This window comes from Narcine bancroftii, chromosome 1, assembly GCF_036971445.1.
Source record: "Narcine bancroftii isolate sNarBan1 chromosome 1, sNarBan1.hap1, whole genome shotgun sequence".
In the NCBI taxonomy this organism is placed as follows: domain Eukaryota; kingdom Metazoa; phylum Chordata; class Chondrichthyes; order Torpediniformes; family Narcinidae; genus Narcine; species Narcine bancroftii.
In genome coordinates, this window is record NC_091469.1 from 487,851,598 (window position 1) to 487,865,234 (window position 13,637).

The following is a 13,637-nucleotide window of genomic DNA, read 5'->3' on the forward strand; positions in this document are numbered from 1 at the left end:
GCATATGAGGAACGCTTGATGGCTCTTGGACTGGACCCCTTGACGCTCAGAAGAATGAGGGGAGGACCTCATAGAAGCATTTGGAATGTTGAAAGGCCTGGACAGAGTAGATGTAGCAAAGTTGTTTCCCATGGTAGGGGAGTCAAGGACAAAAGGGCACAACTTCAGGAATGAAGGACATAACAAGGTAGGAAGTAGATGGTGAATGGTTGGGCACTGAGGAGTGTGGTAGAACAGAGAGATTTGGGAATATAGATATATAATTCCCTGAAAGTGGCATCACGAGTGGTTAGGGTTGTAAAGAGAGCATTTGGCATCTTGGCCTTCATAAATCAAAGTATTGAGTACAGGAGTTGGGATGTTATGGTAAAGTTGTACAAGACATTGATGAGGCCATATTTGGAGAATTGGTTTTGGTCACCGAACTTCAGGAAATATTTCAATAAGATAGAAAGAGTGCAGAGATTTACTAGGATGTGGCATGAACTTCAGGGAATGAATTACAGGGAAAGGTTAAATAGGTTAGGACTTTATTCGCTGGAGTTTAGAAGAATGAGGGAAGATTTGAGAGGGGTATTTAAAATTATGAGGGGGACAGACAGAGTAAATGTAGATCGGCTTTTTCCACTGAGGGCAAGTGAGATACAAGCCAGAGGACATGGGTGAAAGGAGAAAGGTTTAGATGGAACTTCTTAACATAGAGAGTGGTGTGGGTGCGGAACAAGCTTCCAGCCTAAGTGGTAGATGTGGGCTCGATTTCAGATTCAGGTTCAGCTTTTAGGTTTATTGTCAGGTACATTCACATCACATACAACCCTGAGATTCCATTTTCCTGTGGGCGTGGCAGATTTACCACTAATTGGTAATGCAAAATTAACTGTACACAGCGTAAACATGTAAACATGTTTGTTGTCGAGGATGTTTGATGGTAGAGGGGTAGCTGTTGTTCCTGAACCTGGTGGTGTGAGTCTTGTGGCACCGATACTTCTTTCTTGATGGCTGCAGCGAGAACAGAGCGTGTGCTTGGTGGTGTGCTTGGTGATTGCTGCTGCTCTCCGATGGCAGCATTCCCTGTCGATGTTCTCAGTGGTGGGGAGGGTTTTGCCTGTGATGTCCTGGGCTGTGTCCACTGCCTTTTGGAGGGTTTTACACTCAGGGGCATTGATGTTCCCATACCAGATTTTAACATTTAAGGGAAATCTGGACAAGCATTTGGATGGGAGAGGTATGGAGGGCTATGGACTGAGTGCAGGTCAGTGTGACTAGGCAAGAAAAAAGTGGTTCGGCACAGACTAAAGGGGCTGAGGTGGCCCATTTCTATGTTGTAATTGTTCTATGGTTCTAAGGGCACCCATTTTAAACAGAGATTTAGAGGCATGGGAACCAGGGGAAAATTAAGGAGATCCAGCATTGATGATATGTGGGAGATCTTGTTTCAGAGACTTGATAGGATTTTTTGAGGAAGAATAATTAAAACAGGACATATGTGGTGAAGAGGATGGCATTGAGGAATGCAGAGGAACGGAGAGATCTTGGAATAACGGTTTATCATTCTTTGAAATTGGATTCTCAGGTAGATAGGGTGGTGAAGAAGGCTTTTGGTAGGCTGGCCTTTATAAATCAAAGCATAGAATATAGGAGCTGGGAGGTGATGTTGAGATGGTTCAAGGTATTGGTGAGGCTAAATTTGGAATATTGTGTGCAGTTCTAGTCCCCAAATTATAGGAAGGATATCAATAAGGTAGAGTAGGTGCAGAGAAGATTTACTAAAATGTTGCCTGGATTGCAGTATCTAGAATACGGAGAAAGATTGAGTAGACTGGGTCTTTATTCATTGGAGCGTAGAAGGTTGAGGGGGGATTTGATAGAGGTATTTAAAATTATGAGGGGGGTAGACAGAGTAGATGTGAATAGACTCTTCCCCTTGAGGGTAGTTGAGATTGGAACGAAGGGTTAGGGGGCAAAAGTTTAGAAGTAACCTGAGAGGGAGCTTCTTCACTCAGAGAGTGGTGGCTGAGTGGAATGACCTTCTGAGAGAGGTGGTTGCAGCAAGGTCAATTTTGTCATTTAAGAGAAGGTTGGATAAGTGCATGGATGTGAGGGGATTGGAGGGTTATGGACAGGGAGCAGGTAGATGGGACTAGTGGAGTTCTCTTAAATCGATGTGGACTAGAGGGACCGAGATGGCCTGTTTCCGTACTGTAATTGTTATATGGTTATATGGTGTCAAAGACGGTGGATGAGGTTAAGGCAGTTGATGCCATTTAGATGGATTTTGGAAAAGCCTTTGCGTAAGTCCCACATGATAGGTTGACAGGGAAGGTTAGGGCACATGGGACAAGAGAGCAACCGGAAAATTGGGTAAACAATTGGCTCAGTGATAAGAATTAGAGGGTGGTTGGAGAGGGTGGTGTTTCAGACTGCAGGCCCGTGACCAGTAGAGTGCAGAAGGGTTCGCTATGAATACCCTTGCTTTTCATAATACACATCAATGAATTGAAGAATCATGAACGTCACGAAATTGGCTAAGGATGTTTGTGGTAAGGAGAGTAAATCTACTGATGACGGGTTGTGGTGGACAGTGAAGTTTTCCTGGACTTGGAACGGGATCTAGGCCAGACGGAAAACTGGACTGAGGAATGGGAGATGCTGTTCAACTTGGGAAGTGTGGGGCGCCGTGTGGGGGTAAATTGAACCAGGGCAGGGCTGGATCTGTTAACAGCTGTGGAGCAGAGGGACATAGGGGTGCAGATACATAGCACAGGCTGACAGAGCGGTGAAGAGAGCATTTGGGGCATTGATCAGGGCGTTGAACATGAGTGCTGGGGACGTTATGTTGAAGTTCCACAAAGCGTTGGTGAGGCCACACCAGGAACCTTGTGCACAGATTTGGTCACCTGGCTATAGGAAGGATATTATAAAGCTGGAGAGGGCACAGAAGAGGTTTATGAATTTGTTGCCAGCATTAGGTAAGTTTTAGCAAAAACTAGGTCTGATTTCCTCAGAGCATAGGGGGTTGAGGTGGGATGTTATTGAGGTCTATAAATCATAGGGGGAATCGATACGGTGACTAGTGACAATCTGTTTCCCAGAAATGGAAATGTAAGATGAGAATATATAAGGTGAGGGGGTAGAATTTGAAAGGTATGTGGAGAGAACAGTTCTTCACCCAGAGAGCAGTGGGCACATGGAACGAGCTGCCAGAGAGAGAGAGAGAGAGAGAGAGAGAGAGAGAGAGAGAGAGTGAGAGACAGAGAGAGAGAGACAGAGAGAGAGAGAGAGAGAGAGGTGGAGGCAGGGTTGTTAACAAACACTTGGGATGCTCCATAGCTGGAAGGATCTGGGCCTGATGCGGGCAGGTGGGAGTGAAGCAGGAAGGCATGATGTCCAGCAAACAATTCAACTGTGACCATTCACTGAGCATTCCCCTCTCATTCAATTCCCCTGCCAAGGAACAACATGCAGGAATGCTCGAAGAGAGATTCCACACTGAAGGAGGCCTTTCAGCCCATCAACATTCACCCATCTACACTAACCGTCTTCAATCCCAGGTTCTTTTTTATTCTCCCACCTCCCCATCAACTCCCCTCTGGATTCCATCGCTTACCTGTACATGGGGGTCTGTTCACCTTCCAACCCTGTCCTTGGGAAACAAGAGAAACCAGAACCTCGATGCGTCCCCCTTGCCCCTCAAAAACATCTACAGGAGCACCATCGAGAGCAGACGTGCCGGATGTTCTACAGCGTGGGATGGGAACTGCTCCACTCAAGGTCGGGAGAAGCTGGAGAAGTTGATGGCTGCAGCTCCGAACATCACCCAAAGTTCCCTCTCCTTCACAGGACCATCTACACCTCCTGCTGCCTGGAAAAGGCAGCCGATGCATCGACGGACCCGTCACAACCCCGGGCACACTCTCCACTCCCTCCTCCCATCAAGGAGATGGCTGAAGAGTGTCAAGTCACGCACCAACAGGCTCAGAGACAGTTCCTTCCCCGCAGCCATCAGGCTCCTGAATGAACCCCACAATCATGCTCTCACGCTGCCCTTGCTTCGTGCTAATTGATCTTTCTTCTCATGGTGATCCCACAGTTGGAGAGAACCCTCTCTCCGGTTGAGTTATTCTGTGACAGATGAAACCTGAACTTACGTGAACCACACACAAGGGTTTCAACCAGCTGATTTCATTATCATTATCAATGGTTTCCCATTTTTCTTTAAACCTTTTAAACACAGGTGTTTCTCAACTTACAATGGGTTACGTTCCGGGAAACCCATCGTAAGTTCAAAAAACAATCATGTTGATAAAGAATACTGCACCTACCATATTTTACAATTAAATTTTGAATACTTTTATTCCACAATGGAAAAAAAAACCCATTGACCTACACAGCTGAACGCACACAGTTTGAAGCATTGAACTAAAATTAATTGCTGGATGGTGGGGAGGCGAAAGCGACAGGGTCGTAAGTTTCACTCTCATCTGACAATGCTTGAGAACAGCTGGTAAAACCCACTGGGGCATCATCTTGTGCCAGAGAGTAGATGGTGGAAAACTGTTTGTCAAATTGGAGACCGGTGACTAGTGGGGTGTTTCAGGGATCGGTACTGGGTCCATTGTTGTTTGTCGTATACATTAATGATCTAGATCAGTGGTTCTCAACCTTTTTTCTTTCCACTCACATACCACTTTAAATATTCCCCATATATGGTAGGTGGTTGGTAGATAGGTAAAAGATGGATGGGTGGGAATCCTCAGGCCCTGGGTGAACAGTGCTGTTGTAAATGTCATCAATAGAGAGAGGAAACTGGGGATCTTATCAGTGGCTCTTCCTATTCTTGGTGGGGTCCGAGGGGTAATACCTCCTGATTCTGATCCGAGGGGTGGCTGGCCCCTGATTCTGATCCTCGGAGGGAGGGTCTGTGGGGAGATGCCCCTGATTCTGATCCTGAGCCTGCAGTTCAACAGGCAGACTGGGCTCATGGGTCACAGTGGGTCAAATGAGTCTGCAAGATCCCCACTCCTCACATCATGTCGCCACTGTCTCACCCCCTCCCCTCCATCGCACTCACACCCCATCTCCACGACTTCATCGCACATCCTCTCCCCGTCCCTTGATCACACACACACACCGTCCCTCCGTTGACACCTTCCATTGCATTGGAAAAGCAGCCAACATATTAAAAAACCCTTCCCAGCCTAGCCATACTCTTCAACCTCCTCCTGTCAGGAAGAAGAGTCACAGGTGTGAGATCATGCACCACTAGATTCAAGAGCAGTTTCTCTCCTGCTGTTATCAGGCTCTTGAATGAATGCCACACCAGTAAAATGCCTTTGCTCTGCCTCTGTAAGTCTGAGCTTCTGTACTGTGATTTTTACTTGCTGTACTATGCCTGGGATATCGAGCTGGGGCTGCTCACAAAACAAACTTTATCACTGCACCTCGGTATATGAGACAATAAACTTGAACTTGAACCTGGATAACTTTTCATGGATATTCTATGAAGGTTTAAGGCTGACCGCTAGGCTAGTATAAACGAGCTAGAAAAGTCTGCTTCCATCTGCCGAATGTTTGTCCCGCAGAGTAATTATGTTTTGTGTTCAGCTTATGTCTGAACAGCATTCTCGACCACTGCCGAGTTTTGGGGCTATCTCTGCATGAGTTTGTACTGAGACCTTGTGTTTTCCGTTGACAGAACAAGCTCTGCGGGAACTCCAAGAGCAACTTGGTAAGTTTTCTCACAACCTGGAATGGGATTCATTTTAAGGGGCTGGGATTTTATCGAAGCAGGAGGACACCTCACCACAGAAACAGGCCTTCCGGTCTGTGCCAAACTATGATTCTGTACCCAGGCCATTCCCCTCGCATCCATGTACCTGTCCAAATTTTTCTTAAATGTTTAAATGTTATTCACCACTTCAGCTGGCAGCTCGTTCCACACTCCCTCCACTCTGTGTGAAGAAGTTCTCTCTAAACTCTTCCCCTTTCACCCTTAACCATGTCCTCTAGTCTGTATCTCGCCCACCCTCAGTGGAAAAAGCCTATTGACATTTACTCTGTCAATCCCCCTCATCATTTTAAATACCTCTATCAGATCTCTCCTCATTCTTCAGCGTTCCAGAGAATAAAGTCCTAACCTTTCCATGTAAGTCAGTTCTTCCAACCCCAGAAAAATCCAAGTAAATCTTCTCTGCCCTCTTTCTATCTTATTGAAATCTTTCCTGTAGTTTGGTGACTAAAACTGCACACATTTCTCCAAATTTGTCCTCACCAATGTCGTAGACAACTTTATCATAACATCCCAACTCCTGATACTTTGATTTATGAAGGCCAAGATGCCAAAAGCTCTGTTTACAACCCTGTCCACCTGTGACACCACTTGCAGGGAATTATGTATCTGTATTCCTCGATCCTTCTATTCTACCCCACTCCTCAGTGCCCGACATTTACCATGTACGTTCTTTCTTGGTTTGTCCTTCCAAACTGCAACACCTCACACTTGGTCTCCATAACTGTTGCAACACCAAATGTCAAATTCAAACCTCGTATACTAGGAATAAAGAAACTGAAAACTGTTATTTTCGGCCAACAGAGAGATTGAAGAATGGTGAATTCTCAGAAGAAGAGAAGGGTAAGTTTCAGCAGGAGGTAAAAACATTGAGTGGGGATCAAGAGATGCTGACTATTGCAGTCATAGAGTCAGACCGTGTGGAAACAGGTCAGTCCTGCCCACATACAACAAGAAGTCCTTCTGAACCCATCCTATCCATGTGTTCATCCAAATGGTTCATAAACACTGCAATGGTACCTGCCTCATCTACTTTTTCCGGCAGCCCGTTCTAAACACCCACACTCCCCCAGGTCCCTCTGCTCCACAACACTCCACCAGATTCCTCTGCTCTACAAGATCCCTCTGCTCAACAACACTGATCCCTCGGCTCTACAACACTCCCCCAGATCACTCTGCTCCACCACACTCCCCTAGGACCCTCTGCTCCACAACACTCCCCAAGGTCCCCCTGCTCTACCACACTCCCCCAGATCACTCTGCTCTACGACACTCCCCCAGATCCCTCTGCTCTACAACACTCCCCCAGATCCCTCAGCTCCACACCACAACACCCCCCCAAATCCCTACCATTCGAACGGTGGGAGGAAACTGAAGCCCCCAGGGAAAACCCACGAAGACACAGGGAGAACGCACAAACTCCCAATAGACAGTGCAGGATTCGAACCCTGGTCCCAATCGCTGGTGCGGTAAAGGCGTTGCGCTAACTGCTACGCCAACCATTCCTCCCCCGTTCCCCTGATCAAGATCCTGCTGCCATCGTTGGCAACACTCTTCACTCTCAACAAGGCACTTCATTGTCATCTGCACCCTTGCTAATCCATGCCATGCCTGTTTTCAACTAATTTGTTGATTTAGATGACACCGAACCCCATGACACATCACTAGTCGCAGGCCTCCAACTGTCCACCACTACCACGAAGCCAATTTTCTATCCAGTCTGCTGTCTCTCCTCGGATCCCACGAGGTCTAACCTTCCAGAGCAGCCTACCGTGCGGTACAGTTAGCGAAGCGGTTAATGTGACGCTGTTACAGCCCCAGTGACTCGGGTTGGAACGCAGCACTGTCCATAAGGAGATTGTACGTTCTCCCCGTGCTTGCATGGGTTTCCTCCGGGTGCTCTGGTTTCCTCCCACCCTTCAAAATGTAGGTTTATTTGGGGAAAGAAATTGGGCTGCAAACTGCTTCTACTGTGCTCGAAATAAAATACAGTGCATGTGATAGATGGATATTCTGTGAATGCCTTGCAGAAATCCATATATACATTTACATTTCTGCCCTCGTCAATCATCTTGGGCACATTTTCCAAACCCTCGGTCAGATTTGTGAGACGACCTCCCAGTTACAGAACCGTGCGAACTATCAGCCCTTCTCCATCCAAGTGAATGAATATCTTCTCCCTCAGTAACGTACAACCACAGATGTTGGGCTCACTGGCCTGTAGTTCCCAGCCTTTTCACATTTATTGTCTGAGTGCATACACGACATCGCAGACAACCCTGAGATCCTTTTTCCTATGGCGCAGCAGAATTACCAATTACATGAACTGTGCATAGAGTGCACACGGAAACACAAAACAAATGGAAACAACAATACGGAAAGGAGAACAAACAAATGAAAAAAAAGTCCTTAAATGAGCCCCTGATTGAATTTGTCATTGAGGAATCTGACGGTGGAGAAGGTTCCTGAACCTTCTGGTGCAAATCTTGTGGCACCGATACCTCTGTCCCCTGCAGAGGCTCATTTACCACCCTCCAATCCTATAACCATATCTAACATATAACAATTACAGCACCATCCATATTCCTATCCAATATTTCCTTAAATGACAAAATGGACCCTGGCGCCACTACTTCTCCCGGAAGCTCATTCCACACAGCCACCACTCTCTGAGTGAAGAAGTTCCCCCTCATGTTACTTCTAAACTTTTGCCCCTTAACTCTTAACTCATGACCACTTGTTTCAATCTCTCCTACTCTCAATGGAAAAAGCCTATCAACTCCATCTATCCCCCTCATAATCTTAAATACCTCTATCAAATCCCCCTCAACCTCCTTTGCTCCAAAGAATAATGACCTAATCTACTCAATCTTTCTTTGTAATCTAGATTCTGAAACCCAGGCAACATTTTCATAAATCTTCTCTGCACTTCCTCTACCTTGTTGATATCCTTCCTATAATTCAGTGACCAGAACTGCACACAGTATTCTAAATTTGGTCTCACCAATGCCTTGAACAGTCTCAACATCACCTTCCAACTCCTATATTCTATGCTTTGATTTATAAGGGCCAGCATACTCAAAGCCTTCTTCACCACCCTAACCACATGAGATTCCACCTTCAGGGAATGATGAACCATTATTTCTAGATCTTTCTGCTCCTCTACATTCCTCAATGCCCTCCCATTTACTACGTATGTCCTGTTTTGATTATTCCTACCAATATGAAGCACTTCACACTTCTCAGCATTAAACTCCATCTGCCATCTTTCAGCCCACTCTTCTAAGTGTCCAAATGCCTCTGTAATCTTTGAAACCCCTCTTCATTATCCACAATTCCACCTATTTTAGTATCATCCACATATTTACTAATCCAATTTATCATCCAGATCATTAATGTATATGACAAACAGCATTGAATCCAATACAGATCCCTAAGGCACACCACTAGTCACCGGCCTCCAGCCTGACAAACAGTTATCCACTCCGACTCTCTGGCATCTCCCTTCCAGCCACTGTTGAATCTGTTTGACTATCTCAAAGTTAATACCTTGCACCAGAACCTTCCAAGCTAACCTTCCATAAGGAACCTTATCAAATGCTTTTCTCAAGTTCATGTAGGCAGCATCCACTGCTCTACCCTCATCAATATTCCTAATCACCTCTTCAAAATATTCAACAAGATTGGTCAAACATAATCTTCCACACACAATCCCATGTTGAATGTTCCTGATCAGACCCTATCCCTCCATATACTTATATATACTATTTCTAAGAATCCTTTCCATTAACTTACCTACCACAGAAGTCAAACTTACAGGCCAATAATAGCTAGGCTTGCTCCTCGAACTCTTTATAAACAAAGGAACCACATGTGGAATACGCCGATTCTCTGCCATTATACCCGTCTCTAAAGACATTTGGAAAACCATTGTCAGAGTCGCTGTACTTAATGACTTTCCCATGGACGCTGAGTTCCTCCAGCAGATTGTGCTTGGATTCAGACTCCAGCGTCTGCAATCTCCTGTGTGACGGCCGCTAACGATCCAATCATCTCCACGATGGACAATGCTTTCTTCCATCCAATCTTTGAAATCAAATTCCTAAAATTGTGTCTTTGGTCAGTGGTTCTAATTTTGAAAGTTTGTCCAGTAACATAACCATCAAGCAAAATAAATAGAATCTCCCAGACTCCTGTACAAGACTCCAACCACAATAGTGTGCTTCTCAAGCTTGTCACGTGTAATCTTCAGTTCCATACTCCATCACCACACCAACGTGTCTGTCCGTGGCCTCATGCACTGCCAAGTTGTGGCCACCCACAAAAAGGAGGAACAACACAACTTGGCAGTCTCTGACGAGGTGGCATCAATATTGACCTCCAATTCCCGTTAACCCCCTTCCTCGGTCTCTCTCTTTCACTCATCCCTCTGTCTCCTCTCCTCCAGATCCCGCACAGCCTTTCCTCCCATGTCCAATTAGAGATACCCTCTGCCCCCATCACTTCTCAGCCTCCCCTTCTACCCTCCTACCTGTACCCTCTTACCTGTTAGCCTCTGCTCCTCCCCCTTTCCCTTCCCTCCTCTCCCCACCATATAATTCAGCCGTCTGCCTGATTTTCACCCTGAACAAAGAAAGTGGAGCATTGCAGTACAGGCTCTTCAGCCCACAATGTTGTGCTGACTTATATAAGCCTACTCAACCATATCCAGTGGTTCTCAACCTTTTTCTTCCCACTCACACCCCACTTTAAGTAATCCTTGTGCCATCGGTGCTCTGTGATCAGTAAGGGATTGCTTAAGGTGGGATGTGGGTGGAAAGAAAAAGGTTGAAAAGCACTGTTTGAATCGTTCCTCATTGACTCGTTATGTGCACGGTTTCAGAACTCCAAAGGAAATGGGCCAATGACAATTTTTCTCAAGCAAAATAGTTCAGTAACATTTGGGTTTAGAGCAGTGATTCTCAACCTTCCCACTCACATCCCACCTTACTAATCACAGAGCACTGATGGCACGGGGATTACTGTGAGTGGGATGTGAGTGGGAAGAGAAAGGTTGAGAACCACTGATAAACCTTCCCTCCCTCACACCCATAACATCCATGTGCCTGTTTACATCTTAAAAGAGACTGCCTTTTACTTCCTAAGGAGGCTGGGTTCCCTGTTGAGTGTTTCCAGGTAAAATTTGAATTATTTGAATTGTCAATTTGAATTATTTCAACGAACCTGCTTTAAGTTTATTGACAATTGCGCTATTTGGATTGAAGACAGAGATGAGAGGGCCTTCAATCGAGGGAGTGGTGAATCTGTGGAATTCTCTGCCCATGGAAGCAGTAGAGGCTGCGTCATTAACTCTTTGGACTCCAGCCATTTTTAACCTTTGGTAATAAATACTCCAGATTGGGTCCGTGGGTAAACTACAGGACGAACACCAGTACGAACCAACTGGTGTTTTGGTATAAAACCAATCCCTGAAAACGGGGGCATGGAGTGCAAAGGGTTAAAGGCACTCAAGACTCAGATAGATTTTTGCATAGTAGGGGAATTAAGGGATATGGGGAATGGACTTGTATGTGGAGCTGAGTCCAAGGCCACAGCACAAAGGCCAAAAGACATGGGAGCAGAAAGAGGCCATTCAGCCCATCGAGTCTGCCCTGCCATTCAATCATGGGCTGATCCACTTTCCCCACTCAGCCCCTCTGCCCGGCCTTCTCCCCAGAACATTTAATGCCCTGGCTAATCAAGAACCGATCAATCTCTCCCTTCAATATACCCAAAGACCCGGCCTCCTCAACTTCCTATGGCAACAAATTCCACAGATTGACCACTCTCTGGCTGAAGAAATCCTTTCTCATCTCTGTTCTAAGTGGACAACCTACAATCCTGAAGTTGTGCCCTCTTGTCCCAAACTCTCCCACCCTGGGAAACATCCTTTCTTTATCTACTCTGTCTATATCTTTCAACATTTGAAATGATTCAAAGAGACCCCCCCTCCTCATTCTCCCAAACTCCACTGTGTACAGGCCAAGAGCTGTCAAACGCTCCTCATATGATAACCCTTTCATTCCCAGAATCATCCTTTGAACCCTCTCCAATATCAGCAGATCCTTTCTTAAATGAGGAGCCCAGAACTGCTCACGATACTTCAAATGAGGTTAGCTGTGCTCTTAATGGATGGCAGAACAAGCTGGATGGGCCGAGTGGCTGTCTCCTGTTCTTAGCTCTTGTGTCCTTGTATACATGTGTGAAGTTGGTTGTATCTTTGCCGTGGAAGGTTTGAACTCTGCCTTTGTTATCTATTCACAGAGAGGTTGTTGAGGGAAGAAAGTTTACTGAAAGCAGGTAAGTTTTGCATTGAGAGATTATTTAAAAACCATTTATTCTTGGGAATGTAAAAACACAAAGCTGGAGAAACTCAGCAGGTCTAACAGTGTGTAGCAAAGATAAAGATACATATCCAACATTTTGGGCTTGATAAAGGACCTCGATAAAGGACTAATGCCCGAAATGATGGTTGTGTAGTGTTATGAGCCCAGAGGACCCATAAACCCAGCAGCTGTAGATATTCACCATGACAAATGGTTACTTAAACAAAAGTTGCTTTTAATTATCTCTAAATATGAAAACAGGATCAAACTTTAACTTATCATATTGATATAACTCACCTAACATAACCCCCTTCTCATTCTTAGCGCATGTGTATGTAATGTGTGTGTAAGTTCAGAAAAGTTCACAGTCCAATCTCACTTCTCATTCCTCCAAGTTCACTGGTTGCAGAAAATTCTTATTCTGTGCACAGAATTTAATACTTATAAAGTTCACCAGGCTTTGGTGCTTGAAAGGTAAATGGTTACCGCTCAGGAAAGTTCTTGTCGGTTTTCAGAGGGAGATTTTTTGTTCTGAGACATCCACAACTGATTTACTTCCATCAGTGACCCCAGTGTCTTGCTGACGAAACCTGCCCCCTCAGGGTTCTCCAGATGATAACCTCTTCTTTCAGGTCACCACAGAGTTCCATTTTGTTGCTTTTATTTCAAGTGAAACATTAGACAGCCAGTCCTCTCCTCTTGCATGAACCACAAGGGCTGTGACTAGGCCATCTTCCACACTGGGGCTTCTTGCCAGCTTTTCCTGTTTCAGTTCCAGCTGCTCTTGCTGGCTCTGTTTCTCTCTCTCTCCCTCCAAGACTGAGAGAAAGCCTGTTTGACTCTTCTTCTTCTTCTTTGGCTTGGCTTCGCGGACGAAGATTTATGGAGGGGGTAAAAAGTCCACGTCAGCTGCAGGCTCGTTTGTGGCTGACAAGTCCGATGCGGGACAGGCAGACACGATTGCAGCGGTTGCAGGGGAAAATTGGTTGGTTGGGGTTGGGTGTTGGGTTTTTCCTCCTTTGCCTTTTGTCAGTGAGGTGGGCTCTGCGGTCTTCTTCAAAGGAGGTTGCTGCCCGCCAAACTGTGAGGCGCCAAGATGCACGGTTTGAGGCGTTATCAGCCCACTGGCGGTGGTCAATGTGGCAGGCACCAAGAGATTTCTTTAGGCAGTCCTTGTACCTTTTCTTTGGTGCACCTCTGTCACGGTGGCCAGTGGAGAGCTCGCCATATAACTCTCTCTGCTTGCAAAACCACATGACCCTCTTACAACCGCAAGTCTCCTGCAGACTATAATAGCTCCAGCCTTCTCTTTCTTCTGTTGCCTTGATAAATAATAATCCATTAGTAACATCTCTTGAGCACTCTTCAAAGCTCTTGCAAAAAGGTGTGAGAAGCCACTATGCCTCCAGTATTTCAAATAAGATCTGTTTTGAAGTGTTTACATGTGACCTACCCTAACAAACTTTTCCCAATTTATCTCCCCA

The 13,637-nt window shown here is 45.7% G+C and overlaps 1 protein-coding gene across 29 annotated transcripts in view; it reads left to right on the forward strand.

Annotated features, from left to right (window-relative positions):
• LOC138751964 (trichohyalin-like) overlaps window positions 1-13,637 on the forward strand; it is a 122,671-nt gene that overhangs the window by 68,240 nt on the left and 40,794 nt on the right. For 25 of the 29 annotated variants that reach the window (XM_069915040.1, XM_069915038.1, XM_069915039.1 and 22 more), the window contains 3 exons: window positions 5,696-5,728; window positions 6,593-6,631; window positions 12,092-12,127. The exons of the other annotated variants lie outside the window; for them this stretch is intronic. In XM_069915040.1, coding sequence (XP_069771141.1) covers window positions 5,696-5,728; window positions 6,593-6,631; window positions 12,092-12,127 — 108 coding nt within the window. The remainder of the gene's footprint in view (window positions 1-5,695; window positions 5,729-6,592; window positions 6,632-12,091; window positions 12,128-13,637) is intronic. 29 annotated transcript variants of the gene reach the window in all.